The 16,507-nt window shown below is 31.1% G+C and overlaps 1 protein-coding gene across 2 annotated transcripts in view; it reads left to right on the forward strand.

Moving 5' to 3' along the window:
• Positions 1-16,507, forward strand: part of LOC143059218 (uncharacterized) — a 69,230-nt gene that overhangs the window by 26,128 nt on the left and 26,595 nt on the right. For both annotated transcript variants that reach the window (XM_076232698.1, XM_076232697.1), the window contains exons 4-6: positions 29-158; positions 2,219-2,301; positions 3,717-4,001. In XM_076232698.1, coding sequence (XP_076088813.1) covers positions 29-158; positions 2,219-2,301; positions 3,717-4,001 — 498 coding nt within the window. The remainder of the gene's footprint in view (positions 1-28; positions 159-2,218; positions 2,302-3,716; positions 4,002-16,507) is intronic.

Genomic DNA, 16,507 nt, shown 5'->3' on the forward strand with positions numbered 1-16,507 from the left:
TTTTATGTTGTGCATCTTATCTTTCTAGAGTTCAGTGACAAGGTCAACCTCTGACGTCTGTAATAGTACTACCTCTGATGCTCTAAAGAAGAGACGCGAACGGAAGGACAGGCCGTATAAAAGTGATCCATTTACAGGCTCCTCTCATCTACCAGCAGGTGGGAATTGTAATTGGGCCATAAAAAAGACACCATATTAAACATGTTAAGAAAGAGAGGTGAAAAGAACCAAAGGAATAATCAAACTCATAAGTCGAAAAAACAAACTAAAACCAAACAAAAGTTTATTAAATAAGCAACATAGAAAACTACAGATTGAGCAAAACGAATCCCATCAAAAACTGGGGGTCAGTAGTCCTTTTCACAAAAAATCGTAAGTGAAAAATTTATCGGAAGTCTAAAATATTCATTAACAATTCAACTAGATATTTTTATTGTAAGATGTATGTTACACTTAAGATTTTTTGTGAAAAGGGCTACAGATGCTCTTGAAAATTTCTTAAATGTTTCCTTAAGAATTTTTTTTTAACCTAATTATAAAATCTACATTAAAAAAAATTAACTGTGAGAAACGTCTGAGTAAATTACTTGACTGGGGTTCTTATTTTTACTGCAATTTTAATGTCTAAGTTGTATATAATGTGTTGCCTCTATCTTCCAAAACTTAGCTGAAATTTAAACTTTTTCAGCTGTAAGAATTCATATTTTCTCATTGGAGGTACATTCTAAGTCCTTCAATTACTTAGATTATTTTATTTTTATCTAGATGTCTGATAATTTTCCATTCTCTGATATACCAAAATGACAACATGAATGAAATGAATATCTTAAGAATCAGATGACATATTTTTAGTGGATATCTTCAGAATTTGACAACAAAATATAACAAGCTTTCATAGAAATAAACTTAGAGTTATCTCCCTTTGGCTGGATTTTCAAATATTATTTTTAGAATTAATTTTTTGGTAATAATATAAATGATATGTAATTTTAAATGGTACAATACTTTAAGCTAATGGGAAAACAAGTCCATGTGTTAATGAAAATTTCAATTAAATTCCAATTGAAAGAAAAATTGAAAGAAAAAGTTATTTTCATCATCTTTTTCTCACAGGTGAAAGCTCATTTATAATAGCAAGTATATTATTACATGCAATTTTAAGAGATTTAGCTATTTGAATAATTACACAAATTTTATAAATTTTCGATTGTGTTAAAATTTCCCCTTAAAAAAAGTAAAACTTCACAATCATCTTTAAATAAATGACTTGCAATTTGCTGAAGAATATCCATGTAAAGGGAGGTAACTAGTTTTAACTAAAAAGCTTTTTAAGTTTACAAGTTTTTAATTTTGCTTATTTTTATGATTAAATAGAGTGCATGATCATTCATTGTAATCTGATTGATCTGGTTGCAGGAAACTAAAATTATAACCATGATTTTAACTGGAAAAGCAGGAAAATAGATAGATTTTTTTTAATATTTTACTATTTGAAGATGAGTTAAGGTTAGACCAAAAAACATTGTCAACTCTTCTCAGTCAAACTGTCTTCTTAAATTTACATTCGAAATATAACAACACAGTCAGCCAAATAAAGTGCATTAAAATCTAGTGATTGAGGGTCTCATACTGGGGTACCTTTCTCAGTCAAACTACATTTAAGGATTAGGACTAATATTTTTTCTGTCTATTCGAAATAACATAAAAAATTTGGTGCACACTGAATAACGCGCGTAGCTGGTTATTTAACAGTGTGCACCACATTTTTTATGTCATTTCGAATAGACAGAAAAAATATTACAGTCATTTCTTATAATTTAATTCTAAATTCCATTTTAAACCGTAGAAAACCATGAAAAGACGTTGATGACGTCACGGTCACATGACTAAATTATGTCTATGGGGCTCATAACAAAATAACGTCAGCCAATCAGAAAACGTGTTACATCCAAAATTAAATTATTCTGAATTAACATGTTAAATCATCATATCCAATTATCACGATAAGTTTTTAAGTGATGGTACACAGAGAAATTTTAATTAACCATAATCCACATGGATTGTTGATACTGAAATAAGTATACATCTGGTTTTTTTAAATATTTTAATTTGTGATTTATTTGTTTCAATGGTATCCATGATAATTGGTATACTGTGAATTATAAGGAACCCACTGTACATGGCGTTATTAATATGTATTATGTTTTTAATTGTATAGGTAAACCTCGGACTACATCATCAAGTAAAAATGATATTTTTGAAACAGATGAAATCAGCTTGGAGGAGGTTGAAGAGGAAGAGGTACGTCTTAGAAAATTATAGAATTAGGCCATTAAAAGAAAGTTCGTTTCACAATTTACAAATTAGAAGATGTTGTAAGATTGCCAATTGGACAAATATCCACCAAAGTCCAAATTAAGTGGATGCAAGCAATAATAGGCAACCTTAGAACCTACAACAATGAGCAAAACTCATACTATGAAGTCAAGTATTAAAAACCTGACATGAAAATTATGAGACAATTTAATTGAGAAAAGTAACAACTTGTTTATAATTATACAATTTGAAAAAAAAAATATATATCAGACATGACAGACATGAACCAATGCCAACCATTACACTATAGGATCTGCAATATTATAAAAAAGAAGATGTGGTATAATTGCCAATGAGACAACTATCCACAAAAGACCAAAATGACACAGACATTAACAACTAAAGGTCACTGTACAGCCTTCAACAATGAGCAAAGCCCATACTGCAGCTTATCATGATAGCAGTGTCTTCTTGACACATTGCTTTGTTTTTGAATGATGTGATGGAAGGAGCACTTCATAGATCACAAACAGCTTTTCTGGATTTACCTTCATTAGAAATGCTCAAACCCAGAGAAAAAAATTTGAAAAAAAAATTGCTTAAAATTATTCCCAAAAAGACAACTTTTTTCCCCAAACAGTGAAGTCTCAGTAGTAATTGTGCATGAATACAAACTGAAAAACACTCATCTAAACATTTTTCATACCTAAAATGACTAAATGTGCAGATTTGAGGGACTATTTATGTATAATCACTGACAAAAAGGGGTTTTATTTCAAAGCAGGGGTTGACTTTTGAAAGGAGGTCTGTAAATTGAAGTTTCAGTCAAATTTGTGGTTTATTTTAAATTTCCCAATTTGATGAAAATGACTAAAATGACTCATATTTTCCCAAGAAAAAAGGGTAGAGGTAGTTTGGAAATTTAAAGCCAACAATATCACTGGGAGCTATATGACAAAAATATCATAAACAGTTCTGTAATTTGTTATAGCAAAATGTCATACTCAGATTTGCAAATAAACTAAATGATAAACTTCATTTTGAATGTAGTTAAAATTGAATATATGTGCAACAACTTAATTAAGTAGATGTGCGCTCAAGGGAACAATCTTTTCTGCATGCAGTTATTATTGTTAAATATCATGAACATACCTATGAATACAGTGAATCAGGTTTTGAGAGACTAATTAAGGGTCTCATAAGATATATTGTCTTTTAATACAGGTTCAATCTATATATTGATAAATTACAGTGGAATCTAATATTAATGGTGTTATAAAATCTGATTTTGCGTTATACAGATTGTCTCATAAGAAGGTTTGACTGTTAATAAAAAAGACATTATGGGGTAAATTTCAAAGAGAAACATCAATTCAATTCTTTTCTAATTTTTATTTCAGGGTTCCATCATTTCTGAACAAGAATGGGAAAAAGAACGTAAAAAACTACATCGCCTGAGTGATGTCAGTAGTGATAGTGGAGTTATCGGCCCTGAATACCCGCCCAGTCCTACCAGTACTGTCTTCAGTACAGGAAGTAGTTTTGTAGGTGCTGATGGGAATGACATGGGCACAGAGATCTCACTACTAGGACGAGGCCTTCTCTACAGTGACTTTAGTGATTGTGGTGGAAGAAGTGGTCCAAAAAGTCCAAGAAGTCCACATAGTCCAAGAAGTCCTCGAAAGGTAAGGTTTACATCTCATTGTTGGTCAAATTTCCAAAAAAAACAGATCTTAAAATAAAAAAAGAAAGAAGTGACAGTTTACAACTGTTTTGGAATTAACCTAGATTTTGATTTTGAAATCTGTTTAAAGAAACTTTGCTTCAGATCTAGACTTACCAGTTTACCGTCAAGGGTTGAATAAGGGTACTATTATTATTCATTGGATAACATTTTTCATGAATTTCGTAAGTAAGGTGCACCATAAATTATAAATTTTACTTTGGCTTGTATGTAGACTTTGGCAAAACCACAAATTAGATAACCACAAAATTGTAAGTTTTGCTCTATCCACGAAAATTAGTAACCCACAAAAATAAATTAATCCACATTACCAGTTGTCAAGGGATTGTTATAGACAGGTTACCAGTTATGAAAGATGATTTATAGACAGGTTGCTAGTTACAAAGTTTTTTTTTGTACAGGTTAACAGTGATTAAGTGTTTACTGTACAATTTCATGCAAAAATTAGTAAAATATGTATTTCTTAATCTATGGCTATGTTCAGCTGGATTTCTAGATGATTGATGGTTTTTCAAATGGGAAGCTGCTTCTCTGAGCCACAATCTCATCGAAGGATGAGGTCCCTGAGATGAGATTATGGTAGAGAAATATCCTTTGATTTGAAAAAACCATTGATATAAAAAAGAAGATGTGGTATGATCGCCAATGAGACAACTATCCACAAGAGACCAAAATGACACAGACATTAACAACTGTTTATCAGTATTGTGTCCATGATATAGTTGATGTATCATTGGCAATGTCACATACGCACTAATAGTGTCTGAAGATAATTTTCTATCTCAAGCAAGTAGCATGATGCGAAAAATGTACAAATAAAAGATCAAAGAAAAATACACAAAATAACAAAAATTCATTTTTTCATGTCATAAAAAATAAGTAATAATACATTGTGCTAGATTTAGGACGTTATTATTTTTATAGAAGTTTGGTTTGTAATTATACAACTTCCTCAAAAAGTGATTGTGAGTTCTAATAAGTGTTACTAGAAATAAATTCTGCATGGAGATGACATGTCTTTTAAAGGGAAGTACTTTTTTAAAATCAGCTTATATATTAATTTCGAAACTTCTATTAATAGAAATTTTAATTACAACAATGGTGGTCCATGGAAATAATTAGGAAGTCATAGAAAATTTTAATTTACGTCGAGACTGAAGTATCATGCGATTGTGTTATGTCAGAGACATGATTGATGAACTTTTTGTTATTTAGGTCACATGATCATGCTATTCAGATCACATGACACACTGCACTAAAGACCAATATTGAATTAAATGGGTCTTCTTTCTAATCTATAAGAAATTGTATTAAGAGTCAAAAGAAAACCTATAAAAAGGTTGATTGAAAATGAATAAAAAGTCCTAATCAAATTTAAGGTCAATGCTATCATCCTTATTCGAAAAAGACTATTTTCGTATTACGGATTTTTGACTCGGGAGCATATAATTTTTCTAAAGCTTACCAACTTAAGTCTTTGTGGTAGTAGGTTCTGGTTCTGGGTCAATTACCAACAACTTAAACAAGTAAAATTAATCTTTCCATTGATGCACTTTTGGGAGAAATCATTGTTTTATGTTTTCTGTACATGAATACATGTTTTGCATTTCATTTCATGAACATCAGACTGCAAGTTAATTGAAAACAAACCATGCAGGATTGTTATATTAAGAATATACTTATAAAGTGTTGCATGTTAATTTCATCTTAAGGTGGTACCCAACACTTTCACTAAAATTAATTTGGCTTGTTTAATTTTCATAAAATTTTGACAAAGTATTTACTTTGACCCTTTGACAAAAATATAAAAATTTCTAAAAATTTTAACCAACCATTTTGTCAGAAATATTACACTGGTTATATAGCAATTTGACAAACACTAATTTTGATCATTGAGAAGCTTAATATTCCCTTAACAACATAATGTAATTAAAACGTTAAGCTGATTTTACAGAGTTATCTCCCTGCAGTTTTAGGTACCACCTTAAAAAGTTGATTTATGTGGATTCAATTATTTTTCTTTTGTATCATTTTTTTATGGATTGAGAAAAAGATGTATTTTCCTGAATTTTGATTTGATACTTTTGACAAAGTCTGCCTATAAGATATGAGATCATTTGTACTTTGTCAAATATCTAAATTTGTGGTTTACCTTAACCCACGAAATCTAGGAAAATTGTTATCCCACTTATACTAATAAAACCACTGTATGGCGTCATGGACCTAACAATGGGATCTAATAATCCAATAACTAAAGGTATTCTTTGGCTGAACTTATCAACAAAGTGAAAGGAAACTTGGCAAGGATGTTTCTGTGAAGATATACAAATTTAACAAATGCAAAATGCAAATATTTGAAATGGCTACAAGGAGAGATCAGAACTTACATTGAAACACTATTGGAAATTAGTAACACTTCCATTTCTACATTTAAAAACTTATGGATATAAATAACAACAATGCTTATACTTTTTAAAGAAAATTCTTTTATTGTATGTTTTTTACTTAGTTCTGATGAAAAACATACATTTTTTTACTATTGCTTAACCTAACAGTTCAAGTGAGTGATTCTGGCGCCTTTTGTCCCTTTTTTTTAAAAATCATATAGAAATTCATGATTTGATATTTATAAATAGATGCAGTATTGATGTGATTAATAAATTCAGTTTTGCAAAAAATCAAATTTTAGATTACTGAAGTCAAATATAGAAAGGATATTTAGTACAGAAATGTAAGAGTTAAAGTGCACTATAATTCCCCAACTTATTAAGAAAATCAGACATGTAAGTCTTTTTCTTCATCAAAACAAAAGTGCACAATAAGTACACAAACCTATAACGAAACATAAATCTTTTTCTTCCTCAAAACAATAACAAATCTATTTTTATCCAGCTCAAAGTAAATATAGTCATATTGAATGAGAGAAAATTAATTGCAAAATTATTTATTTTGATAAATCTTTGGAAGTCAGGTAATTAAGCGTGCATAACGTAGAACATGAGATATTGGTCGCATTAGTTTTAAAGACTCCTTATTAATTATAAAATCATGTTTAGATTCTATAAGTCCAATGTCAGTGTGACCAAATCTTACACGGAGGTTTAAAATCATTCTTAGATTCTATAAGTCCAATGCCATGTGACCAAATTCTTCACAGAGGTTTAAAATCATTTTTATATTCTATAAGTCCAATGCCATGTGACCAAATCTTACACGGAGGTTTAAAATCATTTTTAGATTCTATAAGTCCAATTCCATGTGACCAAAGAATAGAGGGAGGTTTAAAACCGTCTTATTTATTATACCATCACATTTTTGAAATAAAAAGTAAAGTCCCTTTGCATGTGACAACCGTCATGTGCACATGACTTGTTTACCAATGAGGGGAGTGCTCACCTAGCTATTATTAATGATCTAATGGATCGTGGAAACCAGATTTGTAGAATGAACCATTTAAAAAAGAGCAAAGTTTTTTTATTATTTGGAAAATTGACCTTTACTCAGTTTAATGACCTTGAGGAGACATGATGCACATGACATGTACGTGAGGAAAATTACATGTTATAAAGGATGAAAAAACTATAGTTGTTTTGAACTTGACATGTGAACACGTTGCACATTAGACTATCTATTTTTTGTATCTATTCTTTGGTTGGGTTGTTGTCTCTTTGACATATTCCCGATTTCCATTCTCAATTTCACTCTTTTCATTTTACTGACTTTTGACCCCATGATCAAGTCATACATGCCAACTTTTCAAAATGTCCATGGGGGTTTTATGTGCAAGATGGCTTATATAGTCCTAAAAAAACTCCAAGGGGGCTTCAAATATATTTTAATGCTTGTTTTTTTGCTTCTTCTTACTTTTACAAGCCTATAGCCATTGTAAAACTAATTTCTTTTGCTTCAAATTGTGGACAAAATCACTCTTTCAAAATTTCCATTTGGGAGCCTCCATGGGGGAAATCCCCCACAAATAGTGACAGTTGACATTGGTATGATGAGTTTATATTTTTTTGGCAGTTTTATCCTCTGTTATTTTTTAGGACATCCTGGTACTCAGTCAAGTACTTCTTTTGGTTACTCTTAACTTGACCTGGTACCAGGATGTCCTACCACATATGAAGTAACCTGTCGATAAATTATATTCTCTTATTCTAACTTGATTTATCCCTTTCCCTCTGTAATAGGCATGCAGCCAGTAGGCCCCCACTCAAAAAAATTTCTGTATCTTCCAGTGGTCTTTCTTTGTAATTGAGCTATATGAGGTATTAAAGAGAGGTCTTATTGGTAAGGTCACAGCATATGGAAATGTCATCAGTAAATGAAGATAACAGAAGACAATTTAAGTGTCACTTAAGGAGTTAGACCTAGGTTAAGGGAAATAACTCTTAAAATCATCAGTACGTTTGTGTCAACCATTTTCAAAAATATATTCTAAGCTTCTAGGTTACATAGATTATTTTCAATCTGTTTCAGGTAAATGCTTAACAAACATTGATGAACTTGACTTTTACAAACGCTTAACTGATTTAAAGAGTTATCTCCCTGAACCAAGGTCTACCCCCTTAATTTTTAGCTCACCTGACCTGAAAGGTCAAGTGAGCTTTTCTCATCACTTGGCGTCCGTCGTCCGGCGTCCGCCGTCCGTCGTCCGTAAACTTTTACAAAAATCTTCTCCTTTGAAACTGCTAAGCCAAATTTAACCAAACTTGGCCACAATCATCCTTGGGGTATCTAGTTTAAAAAATGTGTCCGATGACCTGGCCATCAAATCAAGATGGCCGCCACGGCTAAAAATAGAACACAGTGGTAAAATACAGTTTTTGGCTTATAACTCAAAAACCAAAGCATTTAGAGCAAATCTGACATGGGGGTAAAATTGATTATCAGGTCAAGATCTATCTGCCCTAAAATTTTCAGATGAATCGGACAACCTTTTGTTGGGTTACTGCTCCTGAATTGGTAATTTTAAGAAAATTTTGCTGTTTTTGGTTATTATCTTGAATATTATTATAGATAGAGATAAACTGTAACCAGCAATAATGTTCAGCAAAGTAAGATTTACAAATAAGTCAACATGACCGAAATGGTCAGTTGACCCTTTTAGGAGTTATTGCCCTTTATAGTCAATTTTTAACCATTTTTCGTAAATCTTAGTAATCTTTTACAAAAATCTTCTCCTCTGAAACTACTGTGCCAAATTTAACCAAACTTGGCAACAACCATCTTTGGGGTATCTAGTTGCAAATATGTGTCCGGTGACCTGGCCATCCAACCAAGATGGCCGCCACGGCTAAAAATAGAACATAGGGGTAAAATGCAGTTTTTGGCTTATAACTCAAAAACCAAAGCATTTAGAGCAAATCTGACGGGATTTAATTGCTTATCAGGTCAAGATCTATCTGCCCTAAAATTTTCAGATGAATCAGACAACCTGTTGTTGGGTTGCTGCCCCTGAATTGGTAATTTTAAGGAAATTTTGCAGTTTTTGGTTGTTATCTTGAATACTATTATAGATAGAGGTAAACTGTAAACAGCAATAATGTTCAGCAAAGTAAGATTTACAAATAAGTCGACATGACCGAAATGGTCAGTTGACCCCTTTAGGAGTTATTGCCCTTTATAGTCAATTTTTAACCATTTTTCGTAAATCTTAGTTATCTTTTACAAAAATCTTCTCCTCTGAAACTACTGTGCCAAATTTAAACAAACTTGGCAACAATCATCTTTGGGGTATCTAGTTAAAAAAATGTGTCCGGTGACATGGCCGCCACGGTTAAAAATAGAACATAGGGGTAAAATGCAGTTTTTGGCTTAGAACTCAAAAACCAAAGCATTTAGAGCAAATCTGACATGATTTAATTGTTTATCAGGTCAAGATCTATCTGCCCTGAAATTTTCAGATGGATCAGACAACTGGTTGTTGGGTTGCTGCCCCTGAATTAGTAATTTTAAGGAAATTTTGCAGTTTTTGGTTATTATCTTGACTACTATTATAGATAGAGATAAACTGTAAACAGCAATAATGTTCAGCAAAGTAAGATCTACAAATAAGTCAACATGACCAAAATTGTCAGAAAACTCCTTAAGGAGTTATTGTCTTTTATAGTCAACTTTTCATCATTTTTGTAACTTGTACAAAAATTTTCTTTTCTAAAACTATGGGCCAAATTTAACCAAACTTGGCCACAATCATTACTAGGGTATCTATTTTAAAAAAGTGTCTAATGACCCTGCCTGCCAACCAAGATGGCCAACATCAGTAAATACAGTAACAGGTGAGCGACACAGGCTCTTGAGAGCCTCTAGTTGTTATAGTCCTTGATTTTACTTGCAGGCACTTTTATATTTAAAATTGAATTATTTGCTTTTGTAAAATTGGTTTGATAACAAAAACAAATCAGGAAAATATTGCAAGCTATTAACCAGGTGAGCAATGAATTACTGATCCCAGAGCCTCGCCGCCTCTTGTTATACTTGGACATAGATATTTCAAGATTGTCCTAGAAAATAAATTGGTTAAGTTGGTATCATTTCTCATCGCTTCTTGAAAAAGAAAACAATTTATGAAAGAGAATAATAAGGAAGAAAATTCAATTATAAATCAAATCCTTGTACGGATTCTGTTGATCTGAGTCATTATACGGAAGAAACATCAACTTCTCAAGATTTATGGATTGTACTATTATTATACTTTAATTATATACTGAGAAATATTATGTTTGAAAATAAGTGATACATTTTGTTAGAATTTTTCCGATGGTTTATATATCGTGTCATTGACACTATATATTATTACAAGGCATTTTTATAGCGCATTATATAAAAATACAATTACTCTAAGCGCTTTACATGTTAAAACAAAAGTACACAAGTTCATACATACACGAAATTACAAAGTTAAAGATATACCGAAATATGTATAAAGCATACATCAAATCAATTATAAAAAGTTAAGACTACAGCAACTTGGTAAAAAATGACTTAAAATAATTATTAATGAATAAGTAAAAATTTGAATAACTAATTATTTCTAAAATTTGCTGAAATTGTACATAAAAATAAGTTACTAAAATATTCCAGCTAATAAAATGTACAGAATATTAAAAATCAACAGCAGTCAAATACAACCAATCACAGTTCCAGGTCTTTAATATAAACCATCGGAAAATTCTAACAAAATTTGGGACAACTATTAAGCAAACATTACCTGAATTAGATGTAAGATAATATAAGCAACTGTTTAGCCTTCAACAATGAGAAAATCTATATTCTGCAAGAACTGTCCCTGATAGGAAAATATTAAATAATTCAATTGAACTAACTGACAGCCTAATAATAACAAGACAACAGTTTTATGTTCCTGTCCTAAGTCAGAAGCCTGCATGAGTAACTAAGTTCATTGGTTGTTTTATGTTCCTGTCCTAAGTCAGAAACCTGAGTAACCAAGTTCATTGGTTGTTATATGGTTCATGACCTAAGTCAGAAGCCTGCATGAGTAACTAAGTTCATTGGTTGTCATTGGTTCCTGTCTGTCATATTTGTTCTGTTATAAATTAGGTTGTTAGTTTTCCAGGGCTGTAACTACGGTAGCCTCTTTTAATAGTGAGGCAAAACAAATTTGGCGAGGGGTCTAGGGGCCGCTTAAGAAGTGTCTTGCAAGAAGCAAGTTCTCTTCACTCTCTGATGTTACCCCTGCATTTTTTTCATGATCCATGTTCCTATTTTATTTTAGTTAGTTCAGAGTTGATGGTTGATGGTTTGTACTTTTGTGTCCCGGGTTTGTCTTTTGTTCATTTTATTGTCCTATCTTATGACTTTAGTCTGAGTGTTATTTTCATTTGTAAATGTGTGGTTTTGCAATGTTTCATGTCCTCCGATGTCCAGCCATTCTGCTTTAGGCCCCAGAAGCCCTGAGAAAAATAATGCAAAATCGTGCATTCTGAGCGTTTCCTGGACTCTTTCTTACATTGAAACACAATTAATTTTTAGCTTTATTCTTGACGATATTCTGGTCTCAAAGCAAAAACATATATATGTAATTTAAGACTTTTGGGTTTGGGACAACATTAAAAGTAGACCGATATGTAGGATAAAGCAAAAATCGTAATTCATAATCATTACAGATCTGTCTGTCTGTTCTTGTCTTGTCTTGTGCTTAAACTTTGGTGATTTTTTTATGACTAGATTTAAATATAGTGACAGTGCAGTATTCTACTTTAAGTAGTTGTGGTTTTTCTCATTATTGAAGGTGGATATAGTTGTTTACATCCACTTCATTTGAACTTTGGTGGATTATAGTTGTCTCATTGGCAATCATACCAGATTTAACCCTCATATTTTCTTAAAATATCCTGTACCAATAAAGTCCGGAATAATTAACAGTTTATTAAAATATTTTGTTTCTATGTATATTGGTGTTTGTTTGTGTTGCACTTCAGTGTTCCAATTGTTCCTTTGTTTTCTACCTATTTTTGATGTGTTCCCCACGTAATTAGTTTGGAACCCAGATTTGTTTTCTCTTAACTGAATGAAGACTATGCACACTGGTATACTACTGTTGGCTTTATATACCACATCTACTTGTTTTTGTAGGGCTTAAATTAATATATTGTTTGTTTCCCCAATCCCGACCCTGCCAAGCCAGGTGTGGGTCGGAAGGTAGGGAAATAATTTTATTTTTTCCAAAAAGCTTGAACAACATTGGACGATCCTGCAAGCCTGAAAATCGGAAATGAATAAAATAATATTTGACTTTGTTTTGACAATAAAATTTTATGAGTAGCACTGTTTTTGCCGGGTCGGTCGGGATTGGGGAAACAAACAATATTTTATTTTAGGCCTAAAGAAATATTCTGAAATCAAAAGTTTTACTGTTATTATTATTATAAACTTAAAGTTCTAAGGTTATAGTGACTAGTCTAATACTGTGTGAGAAAAGCAAAAACATTAATAATACTTTGTATAGCATTGTTAGTTTATCAATTTTTTCACAGTTTCTTTGTTTTGCAATTTTTTTGTACTAAGACACTACAAGGTCAAATCTTCACAAATGTCAAACCCGCGTGGCATCAATTTGTGAGGTTTCTTTTGATTATAGAAATTGATATATATAACTAATCTGTTTTCAATCAGAGTGACGACTTGTACTTTTCTATTCCTGGGAATCAGATTTTTCCGTTCAACTGTGGTTCATTGTTTTGTTTTGTTTTCAAAACAAAAATAATTAGTATTGAAATTCTACATTGAAAAAGAAAAAAAAAGTTTTACATCGGAGTAAAGTTTAGTGTGAAAATGTTGCAGAAAAAATGTAATGCTATTGGAAATAAAAATGTTTTAATTTTTCTATAGATATAGGAAGATGTGGTGTGAGTGCCTGAATGAGACAACTCTCAATCCAAATAACAATTTAAAAAAGTAAACCATTATAGGTCAATGTACGGCCTTCAACATTTTATTGACATTTTTATCTCCTTAATTTTCTTTTTTGTTTTTATTCCCTCATTAAATTTAATTTTCACATAAGTTTTCAATTACTATTAAAGGGGAAGGACATTATTTAACCTGATTTTGGACTGAAATTTGTACTTTCAATTTGAAATTTCTTCTTTTTATTTTTAATTAAGAGTTGAAATAGGAGTAAACCTATTAATTAACTAGATATTTAATGAGTCTTGTCATAGTTATATATCAAGTGGTTTTTTTAAAGTACAAATCTCTGAGATGGTGAGAAATAGATTCTACCATTGTTGTATAAGTGTAGTTGCACTAAACTCTCCTCACGAGATAATTAAGGATGTTTCCAATCTATGTTTCAAAATAACAAGCTCAATTTAAAAAAACGCCTATAAATCGATAGTTAAAATAACAAAACTAAAAAAAGCAGAACAAAATGAAATGTTCCTGTCCTTGTGTTTGAGATTTATAATATAATACCTATGATGACGTTGTCAATATCATGTCAATTTCATTAGCAATGCTGCATGCCTCCTTAGTTTCTAGGGATAATTTTCCTATAATTTTCCATCTCAAGCAAGTAGCATGTATAAAAAAAATTTTCACAAAAAATGATCAAAGGAAAAATGCACAAAATAGTGATAATAATGAAAGCCGTTGAATATTCGACTGTGATTCTTTTTAGATTTATATGCAATAATATATAACATTGTTAATTTTTTTTTCAAATTTTCATAACAGGGATTATAGGCTACATTGGTTAGAGGTATAGGGGGAGGGTTGAGATCTCACAAACATGTTTAACCCCGCCGCATTTTTGCGCCTGTCCCAAGTCAGGAGCCTCTGGCCTTTGTTAGTCTTGTATTATTTTAATTTTAGTTTCTTGTGTACAATTTGGAAATTAGTATGGTGTTCATTATCACTGGACTAGTATATATTTGTTTAGGGGCCAGCTGATGGACGCCTCCGGGTGCGGGTATTTCTCGCTACATTGAAGACCTGTTGGTGACCCTCTGCTGTTGTTTTTTATTTGGGCGGGTTGTTGTCTCTTTGACACATTCCCCATTTCCATTCTCAATTTTAAAGTAGGCAAATTGTAAATGGCACTAGATATCTATCTATCATATATTATCTAAATAATGTCCTTTTAGTCAAGATATGCAGTCAAATATTTAAGAAATAATTCATGGGGGCTTGAATATATTGTTATTAAGGTGGGCCCTTTATGTCAAATATTTTACCCTGAGCGATAGCGAGGAATAAACTATCGGCATAAAGGGATACCGGTGGTAAAATTACGATATAGTCAAGCCCCCATGATTTCAATTCTTATTGGACAAATACGGCAATTCTTTTGGATCGAAGCACTCCAGGTGAAGGCATTATTTGCCATTCCAATAAATAAACGCACTATTGAATTGACGTAAAAGAAGGAAGTAAACTGAATAAATGGCATGCTTAAATTATTTACAATGATATATTAAGATGGATTAGGATGAATCTAATTAATAATTTTATTTATATGTTTTATATGTAAACAATAAATGGCTTATAAAACACATTTTAGCATTGTTTGTTTACCTTTCCTTGCTGTGATGATTTTTGGTTAGACATTAGCGTGTATTTTTCTGTAAAATGCTTATATTATTACGTCATCTTTCTATGACGTCGGGTAGCTTAATTCATATTTCACGTATTTATTGTCAGTGACTTTCCTTAATAACGCTTTCAATTTTAATTTTTCAAAATTGTCGATTTCATTCACTTGTTAATTTGAATATCACCCACTAAACTGTCTTTTTCCTATTTTCCTAGTTCAATATTGATGTTCAATTGTCAGTTTCCTTGACTTAATTTTCCTTAATAGACAGTTGAACTTACAGCCACTCTCTTATGAGTTTGCAACTTGATATTGGATTCAGGAAAACTTATTTCATGGATTTGGCAAAATTTGCATACATATTCCTTAAGAAAATTTGTAATTCGTCGAACATTTAAAAATGTGGTTCCCAAGTAGCCTTAAATCAATGTTTATAATAACTTTTTTGACCATGGGCTACCTCAATATTTTCAACATATATTTTTTTAATTTACACTTTTGACCAAATATTTTTCTTGATATGCTTAATTTTATATATAATAATTATTACATTTTTATTGACAGTTTGAATTTTCATTTCTTATATATATATATATAACATTTTATTTGAAATTCCCAGACAGTGACATTAGCTTCTATTACCACTAAATAAAAATATTAAAAACACAAAATTCCTTACATAAAATTTTTATCCTTGTTTTCAAAATTCCAATAGGGAACATACCTTTTATAATTGTATAAATAAACCAATTGTTCAGACGTTTCGGCCATTGGCCAATGGCCGAAACGTCTGAACAATTGGTTTATTTATACAATTATAAAATTTTTAATTGAAAATTTCAGACAACTTTTCCCCACTTAAAAGTGGGATATCTTAACAAGCACACTTCATCTCTATCTATTTTATAATTTTAAGTTAAATGATTTTGTAGATCTTAAAATTTAAAAAAAATAGTTAATTCCCTTTTCTTTCTGCAAACTACATCATGCACATGTATCCTGCATTTCATGATGGAAAAATTTGATGTCCATGCAGTGGCACATATTTCATGCATTTTCAGGACAAAATATAAGAAAAACGATCTTAAATATTAAATAGTGAGTATGTTTGGCAAACAGGCAGTTAAAAAAAATTCAACACAATAAAAACTAAAATTGATGGGTTGTATCTGTTAATAGACGATTTAGCACAGTTAGCATGATAAATATAATGTATAAAAAAGTCTAATAAATTGTTGAATATGTAGCAATTTCTAGTCTTTGATGAAAATCGTGTTATTTAACAACATTAAACTCGTAAAGTTAAGATATTTGGGTTTAGGCGTAATGAAAAGTTAAACAGTTTTCCATTTTTGCAAGTTCGTTGCTCTTAATTATTATTAAAGTTA

This window comes from Mytilus galloprovincialis, chromosome 14 (assembly GCF_965363235.1).
Source record: "Mytilus galloprovincialis chromosome 14, xbMytGall1.hap1.1, whole genome shotgun sequence".
Lineage (NCBI taxonomy): Eukaryota > Metazoa > Mollusca > Bivalvia > Mytilida > Mytilidae > Mytilus > Mytilus galloprovincialis.